General features: G+C 38.3%; 2 protein-coding genes across 2 annotated transcripts; both read left to right on the top strand.

Moving 5' to 3' along the window:
* The first annotated feature begins 519 nt into the window (after positions 1–519).
* Positions 520–8,915, top strand: LOC111646987 (up-regulator of cell proliferation-like). Its single transcript, XM_023396597.2, has 5 exons — positions 520–787; positions 1,193–1,255; positions 1,365–1,443; positions 1,566–1,625; positions 3,553–8,915. The coding sequence occupies exons 2-5, from the start codon at positions 1,229–1,231 to the stop codon at positions 8,232–8,234; spliced, it is 4,848 nt and encodes a 1,615-aa protein (XP_023252365.2). The 5' UTR covers positions 520–787; positions 1,193–1,228; the 3' UTR covers positions 8,235–8,915.
* A 1,780-nt stretch (positions 8,916–10,695) lies between these two features.
* Positions 10,696–18,347, top strand: LOC111647025 (up-regulator of cell proliferation-like; the record flags this gene model as incomplete). Its single annotated transcript, XM_023396632.2, has 5 exons — positions 10,696–10,761; positions 12,181–12,241; positions 12,363–12,480; positions 12,593–12,799; positions 16,129–18,347. Coding segments are annotated over exons 2-5 (2,550 nt in total), but the record flags the coding sequence as incomplete, so codon positions are not given.
* Between the last annotated feature and the right edge of the window lie 2 nt (positions 18,348–18,349).

Raw genomic sequence — 18,349 nt, 5'->3', positions numbered from 1 at the left:
TCATTCTTCATGACACCGCTTTTTGCTGACACTGATTCACAACACTTGTAACATCCCTGGTAAAACGCCCAAAATTTAAGATTCATATACATTTGTAAATACCCTCTGTCATCTCAAAAAGAATGATTTGAAGTTACTTGCAAAGGCATGTCATCATTTTACAGCTAATAGTTGACCTTTTTTTTTAGTAATAAAGCAAAAATGTTTAATACCACTTAGGATTTTCTATAGATATGTTATTGCACAATCGTTCAGAATAAGCCTATGAAAGTTCAGCTGTACAGCACACATTTTCTTTCTAACACTGCTGTCTTACTTATAGCAAATGGTTGCATTTTTTTAATAAAACGGTGTGAACCTTGAATTAAACCTGAAGTTTACCTTGATGCCTAATTTTATGGTGAAAATACAGGCCTATAATCAGCGTTGTATGATTCCCATGGTTTTAACATTGATTTCTTAAACTGTCTTAATTCAGCAATACAACAGGGAAAAACATCTTAATGCACTACACCATCTGAGGTGACCTTCATCAAGTTTCATTCTTGAAAGTACTGTAACAGAATGTTGCTTTCCGGGAAACCACATGATCACAAAAACCAAAAGTGAAAGTCACTTCACCAGCAGAATAAAAGGAGGGGTCTGCACTGCAGCACTGTATAGTCACACACAGAGAAGGGTGGTGCTTCATTGACAGAAACAGGACAAATACTAAATCTATATATCCTGCATAACTGAATGGCTGAAAGAATGCAGTTTTGCCATGGATGAATCTCCTCTACAAAAGGTAGGTTGCTATATGTTATTGTTTTATTAGTTTTTCCATTATGTGCCTGATGGGACGACCTGAAAAACTAATACAACATTTTTACGTATTCGCTAAGCATATTTCATATATCTCTTAGTTGAGACCACTGCATGATAACAGTTCAGGGGTTTCCCACAGGGGCGCTGGGTTGTTTCTGCTCATGTTTGGTTTAATGACTGATTCAGTTAGGTGATGCAAGAGGGGTGGAGGTGGGGGTCTTTGTTAATAGTCACCCTAGAAGGAAAACATTTTTTAAACCGAACACACACACTGTGATCAGCACACACCCCTGTTGGTCCATTCTGTAAGTTACTGTACGTAGGCTGGGATATTTATAATGCTTGGAGAATGAAGCCTCATAGACTTGTCTCTCATTACTTTCAGTGAGAACTTGTTTAAATAATCAGGACCAAATGTGGGATGACTGAGAGTGAAGCCACAATGGAGGTAAACAGTTAATAAAGATACAATGGATTGACTGTCCTACAAGATAATGTCTAAGGGATAATGAGTTGATTCATTATATTTGAAAATGTATGTTTTCTCATTTATCAAGGGAAGCAGTGATGAGTCATTTGTTGACCTCTACTGTGCCGACACATCAACACCAGGGCTTGACAGCAAGGGTGACTGTGGTAAAGATCAGCTTCATGCAATCTATTATTCAGAACAAAAGGCACTGTTTGCTGTGCACTGTTGGTAGTTTAAAGCTGAATCATTCACAATGTTACCATTATCATTTTTCTTATTTACACAGTGCCAAACTCTACCATGAAGATAACAACCTGCCATGCCAGCAACAAGTCTGTCCATACAAGTAAGTAAAAGAAAATCAATTCAAATCAGAGCAAATCAAATTGTGGGGAAAAGTAGCCATAAGGTCACCAATTTCTTCCCAGAGTACAAATGCAGACACATTTTCACTCTTTGAAGGGCTAAAAAAGAAGAGTAAGTAAAAGGAATAATTTGGGTAAATCAAACACAAACTTAGGTAAAATGATACTTAGGGATGATAATTTGTGTTCTAACAGGACTAGTGGATAGGATCCAAGTGCAGACAGAAGGGAGGCAGATGCAGCAGTAGCTGACACCAACAGGAGACTTTACTAGCTGAACAGAGAAACAACTCAACAAATAGCACATGCAGGACAGGACTGTTGTCAAATGTTCACATTTGTAAAGATCATGGCAGCCAAATATCCAACGGCAAGTCACTGAAGACACCTAGTGGACAGAAGGGGGAAAATGTTGGCCAGTATTTCCAGTTTCTCATAAGTCAGTCCATACAGTTACAAACAGTAGGGAAGGATTGCCTTACAGTTTACAAAATAAGTATTATTAGTTATATGTCATTATGCCTAGCATGTAGCTGATAATTTCTTAATTTCAGCTGGGTGCTGAGTCATCCTGACATCATCGTATAGACTTTTAAAATGAATTTCTGTCAATACTGCCCCGCTGACTTTCTGAACAAATCTGCCGGTAGACCCTCTGACTTGATGTGCACAAATTACTCAGCCACCTCCTCTTTGTTCAAATACTGCCACTGAAATCTGTCCCTTAACTTCTCACCTTATCAGCCACATATCCCCAAATCTGTTCTTGAGCAGCATGATGCATTCATTTTGCATTTGCATAGTTGTTACAATCAATAAGTTACAATCTCCAACAAAAAAAAAAAGAGTTTCCTCCATTTTCAATCCACTATCTTCCTGGTGTCTAGTCTGGGCAATGCTGTGGCATGCAGTGTAATGGAGAGGCTCAGTCATTGCTGTCATATGCTCACAATTTTCTTAAATAAATCAAAGCTTAAATTAATCAATCATAAAATCTGAAAGGTTTGTCACCCTACTGTTTGCATTTATAAAGTGCTGCACATTGCATTATGGGGTTACTAGCAGAAAGTTATATAAACCAATGTACACTGTTTCTTTAATTCCATTGTAGTATTGTTCAGTGCACTGATTCATAAATTTTTCCACAAAAAATTCAGTAGTTATTCAGAAAAGAAATGGTGAAAGGTAAAAATACTGGACATAATGGTAAATAGAAACAGTTTTGGAAACAGCCTTTATCTCTTAGTGTTGTTTGCTTGGTTACACACATGTGATTGAGGAGAATTTGCAGTGTTATATTTAATACATGTGGGTTCATCTCAGCTAATTCACTGTGTACCTTTCTCTAACTTCAAGCTTCAATAAATAGGCGAGAACAATCAATAACACCAGCGTGTGTATCCTTTAAAGAAACACATTTTGAACAGGGATTACTTCTGGGGCATCTTTCCAGCTAACCAACTAACTGGAAATGTACTTTTTATTCTCATTTTCATATTAAATTTTAATTTTCACTCTAATTTTCTATAAGATACTGTGGATTAGAAAGCAGCCAGCTGCCTGTTTTGTCATTATAGTTGTATTTGCATTGGTAATTGTTTTTTGTATCGACTTAAATACCTTGATCATCAAATTATTTATTATTTTTTACCTTTTGCTATAATGATACAAATTCAACAACATTGATTTTTTTTAAATAATATTTTTGATTACTGACTTCAAAAGCAAGTAGAATCAATACAATTATTACAATGAGTAAAGTAAAAGATTTCAGGATTTCATTTTATTTTTGAAGGATAATAAAATTGCTTTACATCAACTCATTACTGACATCTCTTGTCAACCTGATCTGCTATCCTTAAAACACCTATGATTGGTTTGAAATAACAAGCATCTTCATGTCCACAGAGACACCCCTGGAGAGCTTACTCGAAGACCTGGGGTTGGAGCAACACTACACAGAGAAGTTATCACTGAGCAAAATACTTCAGATTGATGAGAGGACCATTACTGATGAACCTGCCAAGTGTCAATCAGATATTCCATGGTATTTCCTGAAGAAACTCATGATGGTTAATGTGACAGCCAGGAATGTGAAGCGTACATCAGAATGTGAATCTGACAGTAGTGCTGTGGCACGGAATACAAGGTTAAATTTTGATAATCTGCTCGACAGTCCAAACTCAGGTGACATGATGAACCCCCTCGACATCATCACTGCTCTCTTTCTGTGTTCTGATGCTTTTGTACAGCAGGAGATGGCACTCAAAATGTCTATGTGTCAGTTTTCTGTGCCACTGCTGCTCCCTAATTGTGACACTCAACAGTGCACACTCATGCTTTGGGCCTTGAGGGATATTGTTAAAAAATACAGACCTCAGTCACTTTCACAATCCAAGGGTTTTACTGAAGACAGAATTGTTCTCTCTGAGCTTCCAATGATATCCTTTGTGAGACTGGGGGAATGCTCCTTGTCCAAGTCAGAGATTCTCAATAAGCTTCTGAGCAATTCTCAGCAGTACCATGACACCTTTGTTCACTGTAACATGGAGTGTGGCGACAGTCCAAGAAGAATATCTGATGGACTGACTGAAATTACTTGGTACCTTCCTTGTGGAAACAAAAACATTGATATTTTCAGTGAGCCAGTAGCTGTAGCTAACCTTCGAGGGGACATTACTTCATTTGAAACACAGTTTTCTTTTTTGTGTCAGACATCTGCTGCAGTTTTTGTGTTCTTTGACAATTTGGACACTGACTGCAAGCTGCTTACTAACCAACACCACAAGGCACAGATCTTCTTGGTGGGTAACCATCAAAGCAAGCACTTCAATTTAAATTCTCTAAAAAAAGTTGCAATAAAGTTGGGCTTGACAAACAACAACATCCTTATTAAGACTAAGCAAAAAAATGATGCAGACTTTGTCAAAAATTTGAGGAAAACAGTGAAGGATGTAGTTGATAACTCAAAGATGAAGATGTGCATAGAGCAGATGGCTGACATTGCCCATGAACTGGGAATCTTGGTTGATGAAGACTGTCCAGAGTGCCAGACTGCCAAGAAAAATGCAGATGCCATCACTGCAGAAATTCAAAACACCCTTAAATACAAAGTAGAACAGCTTCCCCTGCAAGGACAAATATGGAAAGACCTGACGAGTTTAGAGAAGGAAGAATTTCGGCTTCGAAAAGTTGGGTCTGAAAACATAGAAATGTACAAAAGTGATCTTCAGGTACAGAAAGAAAAACTTAGGAAGAAACAGAACTCTTATGAAATATCAATTGCAATGACATGCTTCATCAATGCAATATCAAGCCCAGGGACAGAGAGATGTTATTTCCTGAAATGGATGCGAATAAATCTTGATAACCTGTCTCGAGAAAAACTATCGGACCTCAGGGAACAGTACAAAAAGAAATGCAAGAATTCTGAGAACAAAATTGAAATTAAAGACATTGACAGAGAACTTTCCAACAGCTCACTGGGGACTGAACACTTCTTCCGTGAAATGGGTCAGATGTATGAAGCTTCAGTTTCCCTTCCAGTAACAGACCCATCACGTCAACAGTTACAGCATCTGCCCAAACTCTGTGCCGGATTGCTGCTGGATGGATTTCCTCTTGAGCTTGTAGATGGAGATGCTTCCAACATACCTCTCAGATGGGTGAGTGATGTTCTCTCTCAGCTCCATGACTTGGTGTCTCCCAAGAACAAGATACTGGTAGTCACAGTTCTTGGAGTTCAGAGCACAGGAAAGTCCACTCTTCTTAACACCATGTTTGGAGTGCAGTTTGCAGTCAGCAGTGGTCGATGCACTCGAGGTGCTTTTATGTTGCTCATCAGAATCAATGAAGATGTCAGAAAAGTGCTCAACTGTGACTTCATGGTGATCATTGACACTGAGGGCTTAAAGTCACCAGAGCTTGCACAACTGGATGATAGCCATGAACATGACAATGAGCTTGCAACACTTGTCATAGGGCTGAGTGATATCACCATCATCAATATTGCAATGGAGAATTCAACAGAAATGAAGGACATCCTGCAAATAGTTGTGCACGCTTTTCTCAGGATGAAAGAGGTGGGCAAAAAGCCGAAATGTCAGTTTGTTCATCAGAATGTATCAGATGTCTCAGCCCATGATAAGAACTTAAGAGACAGGAAACTGCTCTTGCAACAGTTAAATGAGATGACGCAGGCAGCCGCCAAAATGGAAAAGAAAGAGGAGAACAAGAGCTTCACGGATGTGATGGAGTACAGTCCAGATACTGGGAACTGGTACATTCCTGGACTCTGGAATGGAAACCCACCAATGGCACCGGTCAATGCAGGGTACAGCGAAGCTGTATATGAGCTCAAGAAAAACATCATCCATCTACTGGGAAAATGTGACTCATCTGCTAATGATATCTTAGCGATTAAAGAATGGATGTCAAGCCTGTGGAATGCAGTTAAGCATGAAAACTTCATCTTCAGCTTCAGAAACAGTCTAGTGGCTGATGCATACATGAGGCTATGCACAGAATCCAACAAATGGGAATGGGAATTCAGAAAAGACATGTACAAGTGGGTTACAAATGCTGAAACAAGAATTTCAAATTTCGGCACAGTTGCTGCAAAGTGTGAAATAGCTGACATGAAAGATCTTCTCATGTCTTTGAGAAGTGAAGCCTCCACAGTGCTGTCTAAGTGGGAGACAAAGCTTCTTGAAAATTTGACAAAGTACTTCAAGCAAACAGAGGGTCATATCTATTTAGTAGAAGGATACAAAGAGGACTTTGCAAACAGTGTAAAGAGCCTTCGACGAGAAATGGAGAACTCTGTGTTTCATCAGCTGACTGCAGCAGCAGAAATCAAACAGGGAATGAGAGAACTTGATAGAATCAAGGAAAATCACACAAAAGAAATTGAAAAGGCAGTGTGCGCACTGATTGATCAATGTCGGAAGAAGAATGTCCAGATGAGAGATCAAGAGCTGGACAAGGAATTTGAGAAGATGTGGAATGAAACAGTGAACAAACTGTCTTTTTCTGAACAAAAGGCAACAGATGTCTTCACCAGTGTATCCTACTACCTGAGATTAAATCTGTCACACAAGGGGAGTCATGCATGTGAGTTGTTGAGTAAAAAAAGACTGAAAGATTGTGGCAAAATGCCTTTCAAATATACAGAGGAGGGATTCTGTAAACAAGTTAAACACCAAGTGAGCAAATGGATGAGCGGGCAAGATCACATCATGATGGTACAAAAGATGGCTGACAGTATCATCGCTGTTTGTTTTCAGTTTTTGACTCAAAAAGTCAATAGAAAAAACAATTACTCTGACACTTACATCCAGGAGATGCTACACATGATTGATGAGAGGCTGCAAAACGATCAGGATGTAAAGACAGGCATTGAGTTCGAAGTTTCTCTAAAACAACACATCTGTGGAGTTGCAGCCAGAAAATTTCAGAAAATGCACGAAGACTTCCTACATGTGAATGATCCTTACAGATGTCTGGATCAAAACAAAGGGAAGTTTTGTGCTGATTTTAAAGATGTGTTTCATAAACGAGACCAGTGCCAGAAGAAAGCAGAGGAATTCACCAACCGATGCTTGAAGCCTGCAGTCGAGGACTTCATCAACCGTTCCCTGGGTCCTGATATCATTGGTGAGATGCTGACACAACAACAGTTCAGCACAAGAATATCCTTCCAGTATTCACTTTTACTGGATTTACTTTCAAAGGATAATTTTGAAAAGTATTTGAGCTACATTTGCTCATATGAGGAATATGTGAAGAAGTGGACACTCGACCAGATAGTGACTCACTTCTCAAAGGGTTTAAAGACATATTGGTTTCAGTCTCAACATCTTCAGTCAAGTATCAACAGCATAAATGATGCTATCCGCAAGGCAAAAATGAAAAAGAGTGGCAACTTGAAGACATTTGTTGATCATGTGTGTCAGGAACTTGGAGATAAACTGGTCATTTCCCAGGATGCTCTTGGTGCTTTCATGATTCTGAACAAAGCAAACCAGGAGCAGTTTGCTCACTGGTTCACAGAGAGTGTGAATGAGATGGGACAAGCTCTTAAAGAAGAGTTCAAAAAAACAAATATCCAGATGATACTAAAACATCTTCATGTGAATCCCCAGAATGAGCTTTTCACCAGACTGATGGGATGTGGTAAACAGTGTCCATTCTGTTCAGTGCCCTGTGAGGCGGGAGGAAAAGCCCATACTGAGCACTGGGCTTCACTGCATCGGCCAGAGGGTCTTGGTAGATATCGATGGTACCAGACAGAAAAACTTGTCATTGACATATGCACATCCTCTGTGAACAGTGACACCAATTTCCGCTGTAATGCTACAAACAATGAATGGTATCCTTACAAGTATTACAAAGAAATTTTTCCAGACTGGAAAATTCCTCCAGATGTAAGCCTTCAGGCATCAGACTACTGGAAATACATACTGGCAAGGTTTAACAGTATGTTTGCAGAAGCATATAATGCACAGCCTGCTGATATTCCTAAAACTTGGAAAAATATCACACATAAGCAGGCAGAGGAGAGTCTCAGAGAGTCATTTAACATCAAGTGAGAGACTACATGCTGTGTGTTTACAGAGGTTCACATTCTCCTCATTACATTGATTCATTCATTATTCTCTCATGGACATTTTCATCTTCCTGTTAATTAGACATTAAAAAACTAAAACTTTTGATGGGGCAATATAAAAATATAAAACAAACACTGCAGTCAGTGCTCACCTTCATCCAAGATTGATGTCATATGTTAAATAAAAATAATCAGCTTTAACTCTATTCTAATGTTGATGAGCTCAGTTTTAAACACTTCTTGATTCTCTCAGTCAATGTACATGTGAGGAAGATACCAAATTAAATGATATTTTTGCTTTTACTTTTAGTGACGTATTAGATATTAAAATATTTATGTGTATCATTTTATATATTTTAAAAGATCAGTTTGTTTTGTGGAGTATCTGATGCAAAATATTTACATTTCCAGTGTTGTAAAATGTAATTAAGTTTGTTTAACATATAATCATTACATGAGTATTATTTTTCTTTTCTTTATCTTTTAATGAGCGTCTGATTGTCTTTGAATTCAGAATCTCTTGTTTTTATTTAATTTAAGTATCTGGTGCCAAATATTTGCACTTCCAAGGGAATTAAAATATCATTCATTCTATATTGGTGTTGTCAACATGTATACATTACTTACTTCTGTTAACTGAGTCAATAAAGGAACAAAATCAGCAGTCTGGCTATGAATGTCATTAATGTTTCCTTGATCAGAATGTAGGGGTGGAAGCAATAAATTACATAAAAGTATTTTCAAGAATTAGTAACTTTACTCGTACTTAAGTATTTCTTAACTCAAGTATTTTACTTTGCTACATTTGAAGTCGAAATCATTTCACAGTAGAAACAGAAGCCGTATGATGAAGTTATGATTAAATGTGTGAGAACGTCACAAATGTAAAGATTCAAATCAGAAGCTGCTGTTTAGAATGTACTACGGCAAATGTCCCAAATCTAACACACCTGCCATGCAAGAGACCTAGATAAGATTTCAAGATGATTATGGAGACCTTTGTGGTGCAATAGACGCAGAGTGACGTTGAGACACGTGTGTGCAACACTGTACAGCATCAACAACTACTGCATTGCCAAGCAATGTAGTGTTTTGTCTGTTTGTCAGCTGCAGCTGTTGTGGAGTTTGTAGTTAATCTCTGTTTTAACAATATCAAAATTGAAAACCTGTTGTATTAGACTGCATTAGTTTTAGCTAGGTGTCCCTAGTAAACTTCAAACAGAGTGTATATGTGTAATTATCAGTTGTATGCACATCATATGTTTATTGTATATGCCTGGTAGCCTAAAGATGTTCTTTAATTCAATAGTTTTATCTTATGTTATTGTTATCACCATATGTTCACCCCTCCTCTTCTTCCTTTTAAAAATGTAACACAGTAATGTTTAATATTTAAAGTGACTTACATCCGAGTACATTTTTACACGAGTAATTTAACTTCTACTTGAGTAAAATTTATTTTCTTCGGTACAATTTTGCGATCAAGTTTTGAGTTTTTGAATTCAGCAAAGAATGTCAAAACAAAACAACAGGTGCAGCTTCACAAAGGAGACCAAGCTGAAGATTAATGTGTGAGTGTATGTGTCACTGTCTTTGTGTATGTTTGCTATTGTGGGGCGTTAAATTATGTGACCTCACACGGATCTAGATAACCTCACTGTGTGCATGAAGTCATCTTGTTTTACCACAGACTGACCACAGTTTTCAGGTCTGCTGAAATGAGAATAAACTTGACTCCAGCCCAAACCGTGTGACGAGGTTAAGTGTGTGACCATATACAATGAAATGGAACTTTTCAGAATCCAGATTAACGTTACCTAGGTAATAAAAGCTGCAAATGGCTGCTCATACTCTTCTATATTAGATTATTGCCCTCATTTAAGTGAGTCATGTATGTGAAAGTTTCTACCAGTCTTGGCTGTAACACACTGTGAATAACAGTCTGGTACATACAGTCTTTTGTTGTCTTGGAACAGAAAGTATGCTTAACAGTTTTCAGCTTTAAGCTCCTCAATTCATTTTGTTTACTTGGGATGTATTTGTGGTGGCTCATTCTAAAATCTAGTTCATACATTCAAGTCCACACGAGTTAAATCCAAATTCCCATAATCAGTCCATGAAGTCCAGTCAAATAAATCACCTCAACCTTTTGTTTAGTATTTGTTTGAGTTCAGCTTTTCTTTCTTACAGTGCCTACTTAGACCTTAGTAAAATTTATGTTTGTGTTGAAATGTCAGTGTGAAAACTCAACTTTGAATTTAACCCTGGAGTTTACCTTGATGCTTAATTTCATGGTGAAATGTGTCATCAACATTATGAGATTCCCATGCTTCATTGATTTCTTATAATTTTCTACCACATGATCTTTATATCAAAAGTGAAAGTGGCTTCACCAGCAGTATTTAAGGAAGGGCCTGCATTACAGAACTGCATTGTCATACACAGGGAGGTCTGGTGCTTGATCGACAGCAACAGGACAAATTCTTCATCTTCGAATCCTGCATAAATGAGTGAGTGAGTATTTTCTACAAAGGTGGTTTTCTATTTGCTTTTGTTTTGTCAGTGAACAATATAGCTACTATTTGGACAACTGATTAGTAATGCAATGTGATACTGCAGAGCTGTGACTGCCACAAGGATTATATTTTAGGATATAATAATATTGTTGGAGGTGCAAAAGAAAACGTGATTATCATTATTGTAATGATTTCTGTGCTTTATGTTTTTGTTGGGTATTACTGTGAAGTATGTACGACCAGAAGCAGGCTCAGCAAGGAGAGGCTGAGGCTTTTTTGGGTGCTTAACTGTTGAGTATACTTTCCCACAGGAGCACTGGCTATCATTTTAATGTTTCTGATCAATGCTCGTGTTCGGATTAACAGCCAATTTTCTTTTACAGGACGTGGGTCTATTTTCTTTCTCTTTCATGAACTACTTTTGCTGTCCCTTCCAATAAGTTTTGTGTTATCTTACAAAACATCTGCATTTCTTCTGAACCACAGAGGAAGGCTGATATGTATGATGATATACACTCAGTTGTCAGTTCATTAGGAACACCTAGCTAAAACTAATGCAATCCATTACAGCAGTACTAGGAGGATTCATCTAGAGTTGAGGGTTTGTTGAAATTTGCTCTTAAACTGTATTGCATTGTACAAACAGGTGTGTCTGTTGTTTAACTTACCCTGATTTATTTGAATGGGGTGGACAGAATAATAGGAACACCCATCAACATCACACAGTGTGGCACTAGCAAGCGTCTGCTGTCCAAGCTGACTGAAACAGACTGTAGATATGATTATGACTGCAGTTATTAATGTGGCTGGAACACATTCGTTTACAATAGGATAATATATAGCAAAGTATTTGTGCTCACAATGGCTGTACGCTGTTGGAGCTCTGCCCTTTGAAAGAAGGGAGCAATAAATGAATAATGTAACACGTCACATCATCTTGCCTTTCTTTTGTATCTGCAGAGTATTTCCCAAAACCAGCACTGTATTATAGCTGCACTGGACCAACACACTAGCTGTTCCTATGGTTCAGGCAGAATGAAAAAAGAAATGAATGAAAAATATTCCCAGCATCACCCTGTACATTTTCAAAGCCTACACCCAAGAATTAAAGACTCAAGTCTAATTGTGATTAGTAAATTGGCCTGGTAAAACCATTCACTTCTTACCCCCCTGTGATTCTGGATGGCTTTCACACTACTTGATAATAGTCGAGTTAGGGACTTTACCCACAAGGGCGCTAGGTTGTTTCTGGTTCATCAGCTCATTTCCTTTTGCAGGATGTGGGTGTTTAGAATCGGTAATGTGATGCGGGAGGGGTGGGGGGTCTATGCTGCAGCCAGGTAGGCTGTAGGCTGGTATAGCCATAATTCTTGGGGAATGAAGCCTTATAGACTTGTCTCTCATTACTTCCAGTGAGAACACGTTTGAATAATCAGAACCAGGAGTGGGATGACAGAGTGAAGCCACAATGGAGGTAAACAGCAAGTTTGTACATCTCTGAAAGATAAAGATACAATGGAAATACTATCATAGAAAACAATGTGTATGAGTTGACTCATCATATTCGCACATGTATATTATTCTAATTTATCAAGGGAGTCAGTGATGAAGATTCATTTGTCGAGCTTTACTGTGAGGAAGTAGAGGACACTACATCAACTCCATGGTTTGACGGCAAGGGTGACTGTCAAGAGACTGATGCAGGTGGTAAAGGTCAGCTTTTATGCAATCTGTTGTTCAGCAGAAAGACATTAAATGATGTGAAGTCTGTATGTAGTATTAAGTAAAATTATCACCATCAACACTATTATTGTTATTTCCACAGTTCCCTGCCCTCCTGTGACGATTACAGTCTATGATGTCAGCAGCGAGACAGTGTCTCAGCCTTTGGATACTCCTGCTGGTGAAGTGGAGAGCTACATTGTGACTTTTTGCAGGGAGGGAAAAATTGGAGTGCAGAACTCTTTCCATTCCCATGAGGAAGTGAAGAATGAAAACATAACCAGACCTGTCATAACATCTGTACACACAAGTAAGTAAAGGGTAAATTTAGTTATAAAAAAATGATGCAAAAGTCACTAACTTCTTCCAGGACTGCAGATGCACCAACTCTAAAAATAATAATTATGCAAAATAGAAATATCATGTATAAATGGAAACACAGACCTCAGTGTAAAAAAAATGAAGCTCCCTTAAGTGAATGATATATTAGGTAGATATAAAGCACCTTCAAACTCATGGCTTAAGAACACAGGTGATTAGAGGTGAGTTGTTTTTCCAGATGAAATTTTCTTGGGACTATAGTGAGTTTGCATTGGCAGATTGTTTTCATGATACCATTAACAAAAGTGAGAGTCATTAAAATCATCAATAATAATATCTCCTAAGGGATGCCCAACATACAATGTTGTAAATCATCATGTGCACTATAAAGTTATGTTGCCAAATGCAATGACAACAAAAAAGGGGATTAGAGTGGCAGACTTAACTCATAAATGCAAATGCATGGGCCTTTTTTCAAATCATACCTTGGGTCTTTAGCAACCAAGTATTTATGAAATGTAGTTTAAAATCATGTTGCTTTTAAACTTTCCAGGAAGTATTGTCAACAACAAAAGTTGTTTTATTTCAAATTTATACTGTACTATCTTAAACATCGCATACTGTGACTTCTCAGAGTCCAAAACCCAAATGCACAGCAATCATATAAACACAGTCACTCGCTTCTTATCAATACAGCATGATTGTGTGAACTTTTTGTTTTTCAGCCAAGAGGTTTTGTAAGCATTTACTGTGAGAGTCCCTCATTAGCCCTAACTTCTCTGCTTGGGCGTGTCCTGATCATTGTGCCAGTCAGAGTGCACGTCCTCTGAGCTAGCTTCGTCACACTCATGCGCCGCTTGTTTTCAATGACCAGATGAATCAATAGCACGAAAACTAATATCTCATCATCAGTAGCCTCTTGATTTGCAGGGCTGCTGTCAATAAAGCCCTCAATCCAACAACAAAAATGATGCTCTGCCGTAAAACCTGTAACCCAGGTGCTGCAACAAAATGTTACTGTGATAGATAAGCTTATTATACACATACCTGTTCATCATTGTCTGTATGTATTCATAGTAACAGTGAAATAACAGCACCATCATGAGGCCAAACTGGAAATACACATTTTACATGGAAACATTAGAACAACTACAATTACCACCTTGTATACCTCCACCAACCAGCAGGAAATATGGTCACAATCTCCCCTTCCTGAATTACAGCATTGAATAATAGCCAGAGGTGTTTTTGCAAAATATTAAGACGCCACAGTGAGGTTTGACATTGAAGTTAAATTGTGAGTTAAGGCCGAAAACGTGTTCTGTGAGGTCACAGTAACCTATTGGAACCAAGTTCCAATCAGTTCATCCTCGAGTCCAAGACCATGTTTGTGCCACAAACCAAATGAATCACTGTATACTTGGCACACAACTCCTCAACACCACTGATAGTAGAGGTTATGATTACATTGGACCAGAATCAGAAGATTCCAGACTGGAGCAGGAGGAAGAAAAGGCTATTTGCAATATTCAATGACCACACAAGATGAACAGCTATGAAGTGGTACCCTGTATTTATACATGTACATTCAATTCTCTATTTGGATCCACAATGAGTAGGTAAAAATGTTAAAACAATAGTATGTTCATTACTATCACTGAACCCTTGTTTCAACTTTACTATCGTTCACTATTCCTTGTACTAGCAATAACAAAATAATCACAGTATCCAAGCCTCAATAATAGACTACATTCAATGATATGAATACTCAGTCCATTCACTTAAACAGTGAAGGTTACCACCAGTGCTTCAGACTAATGTCGTCCAGTAGTACTAGGGACGAAAGAGAATGTATTCAGGACAAACAGAGATCTGATCTTGGACGCCTCTGGGAGGAAAGTATATGTTTAATTTTTCACTTGCATGTTATAAACTATAGTTTAGCAAATGACAAACTGAAGCGAGTGCTGAATACTGACTACAATGGAGTGCATGTAAATGTGCCGGCATAAAACAGCTGTTATTCTTATACTTTTTGGCAGTTAGAAAACAGCTTTTTAGTGCATTACAGCCATGTTCAGGTGCATGAGCGCCATTAACCCTGACAAAAGTGAACGACTCATGTTCACATTCATTAGATGCACGCAGATACGTTCAGCTCAATGTTCACCAAAAAATGAACGTCTTCAATGAACAACGCTCATTCGGAGCAGGGGTTTTCAAAGTTTGGAAACATCTTTTTAAAAGATTATCATCTTCTTTATCTTTACTTTTTAAACATCTTTTGAACAAAATTACAAATCATATATTTTCCCTGCCTTTTTGTGCAATTTTATCATTCAATCTGACCTTATTTGTACAGTACTTTTCATACATACAATGTAACACAAAGTGCTTTATAGAATAGAATGAAATGAAATGAAAGGAACCCCTCACCCCACCCCTTCTCTCTCTTGCACACAAAGCACGCACACACACACACACACACACACACACACACACACACACACACACACACACACAGCACTGAGGGATAGAAAACACAACTAAAACTTAAAACAATAACAGGAATTGGGTCAAATAACTATCAAAGTAAGAGAAGTAACAGCACAAATCACAACATTAGAAATATTTTATATTGGTCCTGTATGCAGAGAATTATGAATAAATCTTTGTTTCATTATGGAACTATGGAAAAATGTAGGTGATTTAACAGGTAGTAAGAAAGACCACTTCTCTGCAGAGTCTTGTTTATCAGGGATGTCTCTTAACATTGTGCAACACACAATACACCACAAAAAATGCTCAGTGAACCCGCCTATAGGTGCATATTACTCTCTGGATAATGCATCCTTAAAATAACAGTGAAATACTGTGCCACTGCCTGTAATAATCAAAATCAATTTGGCATTACCAAAACCCCAAAAACTCCAGATGCAGTATATACTGGGCCAAATCGACAATCAAAAAGCCAAACAATTGTTCTGTCAGTGTGTAATTGAAATTAATTACCTCTGTGGGTTGTTCAAAGACAAAATCAAAACATGTTTCCCAATAAATGACAATGATTGGCATTAATGTTCATAACAATTTAAATGACAAAATAATAGAATTTCATCAAGACAAATTGCTGTATGTCTAAAATTCGAGTTACTAAAAATAATATTTAAAATCTAGCTTTTTATAGTTTGAATACAAAAGAAGCATGTAAAATTGATTGTACAGAAATTTGAACATACATGCATTAATCTACTATGTGTTAATGTTTAAATCCATGTTTTAGAAGGTCTGATATAACAAGCAGCTTCATATCCACAGAGACACACCTGGAGAGGTTCTTGGAGGATCTTGGGATGGTGCAGCACTTCACAGAGAAGCTGTCCCTGAGTAAAATACTTCAGATTGATGAGAGGACCATTACTGACGAAACTGCCAAGTGTCAATCAGATCTTCCATGGTATTTCCTGAAGAAACTCATGATGGTTAATGTGACAGCCAGGAATGTGAAGTGTATATCAGAATGTGAATCAGCCTGTGATGCTGCATCAGATATTACAGAGTTCAATTTTGATAATCTGCTTGACAGTCCAAACTCAGGTGACATGCTGAACCCCCTTGACATCATCACTGCTCTCTTTCTGTGTTCTGATGCTTTTGTACAGCAGGAGATGGCACTCAAAATGTCTATGTGTCAGTTTTCTGTGCCGCTGCTGCTTCCTAATTGTGACACACAACAGTGCACACTCATGCTTTGGGCCTTGAGAGATATGGTTAAAAAATACAGACCTCAGTCACTCTCACAATCCAAGGGCTTTTTTGAAGACAGAATTGTTCTCTCTGAACTTCCAATGATATCCTTTGTGAGACTGGGGGAATGCTCCTTGTCCAAGTCAGAGATTCTCAATAAGCTTCTGAGCAATTCTCAGCAGTACCATGATACCTTTGTTCACCGTAACATGGAGTGTGGCGACAGTCCAAGAAGAATATCTGATGGACTGACTGAAATTACTTGGTACCTTCCTCGTGGAAAAACAAGTGATATTTTCAGTGTGCCAGTAGCTGTAGCTAACCTTCGAGGGGACATTACTTCATTTGAAACACAGTTTTCTTTTTTGTGTCAGACATCTGCTGCAGTTTTTGTGTTCTTTGACAATTTGGACACTGACTGCAAGCTGCTTACTAACCAACACCACAAGGCACAGATCTTCTTGGTGGGTAACCATCAAAGCAAGCACTTCAATTTAAATTCTCTAAAAAAAGTTGCAATTAAGTTGGGCTTGACCAACAACAACATCCTTATTAAGACTAAGCAGACAAATGATGCAGACTTCGTCAAAAATTTGAGGAAAACAGTGAAGGATGTAGTTGATAACTCAAAGATGAAGATGTGCATAGAGCAGATGGCTGACATTGCCCATGAACTGGGAATCTCGGTTGATGAAGACTGTCCAGAGTGCCAGACTGCCAAGAAAAATGCAGATGCCATCACTGCAGAAATTCAAGACACCCTTAAATACAAACAAGAGCAGCTTCCCCTGCAAGGACAAATATGGAAGGACCTGACGAGTTTAGAGAAGGAAGAATTTCGGCTTCGAAAAGTTGGGTCTGAAGCAATCGAAACTTACAGAAGTGGTCTTCAAGTACAGAAAAGAGAACTTCGAGACAGACAAAACTCTTATAACATGTCAAATGCGATGACATGCTTCATCAATGCAATATCGAGCCCAGGGACAGAGAGATGTTATTTCCTGAAATGGATGCGAATTAATCTTGACAACCTGTCTCGAGAAAGACTATCGGACCTCAGGGAGCAGTACAAAGAAAAATCCAAGAATTCTGAGAACAAAGATGAGATCAAAGACATTGACAGAGAACTTTCCAACAGCTCACTGGGGACTGAACACTTCTTCCGTGAAATGGGTCAGATCTATGAAGCTTCAGTTTCCCTTCCAGAAACAGACCCATCACGTCAACAGTTGCAACATCTGCCCAAACTCTGGGCAGGATTGCTGCTGGATGGATTTCCTCTTGAGCTTGTAGATGGAGATGCCTCCAACATACCTCTCAGATGGGTGAGTGATGTTCTCTCTCAGCTCCATGACTTGGTGTCTCCCAAGAACAAGATACTGGTAGTCACAGTTCTTGGAGTTCAGAGCACAGGAAAGTCCACTCTTCTTAACACCATGTTTGGAGTGCAGTTTGCAGTCAGCAGTGGTCGATGCACTCGAGGTGCTTTTATGTTGCTCATCAGAATCAATGAAGATGTCAGAAAAGTGCTCAACTGTGACTTCATGGTGATCATTGACACTGAGGGCTTAAAGTCACCAGAGCTTGCACAACTGGATGATAGCCATGAACATGACAATGAGCTTGCAACACTTGTCATAGGGCTGAGTGATATCACCATCATCAATATTGCAATGGAGAATTCAACAGAAATGAAGGACATTCTGCAAATAGTTGTGCACGCTTTTCTCAGGATGAAAGAGGTGGGCAAAAAGCCGAAATGTCAGTTTGTTCATCAGAATGTATCAGATGT

The sequence above is a fragment of the Seriola lalandi genome, unplaced genomic scaffold (genome assembly GCF_002814215.2).
Source record: "Seriola lalandi dorsalis isolate HSWRI2012SDOR001 ecotype SW California unplaced genomic scaffold, Sedor1 jcf7180002054979, whole genome shotgun sequence".
NCBI lineage: Eukaryota > Metazoa > Chordata > Actinopteri > Carangiformes > Carangidae > Seriola > Seriola lalandi.
This window is presented reverse-complemented; position numbering and strand designations above follow the sequence as displayed.

Bases quoted from the DNA above. Each gene is read 5' to 3' on its own strand.
- LOC111646987 (XM_023396597.2), top strand. From the start codon at position 1,229: ATGACTGAGAGTGAAGCCACAATGGAG. The intron at 1,256-1,364 runs GTAAACAGTTAA...TCATTTATCAAG, and splicing joins AGAGTGAAGCCACAATGGAG to GGAAGCAGTGATGAGTCATT. The intron at 1,626-3,552 runs GTAAGTAAAAGA...TCATGTCCACAG, and splicing joins CAACAAGTCTGTCCATACAA to AGACACCCCTGGAGAGCTTA.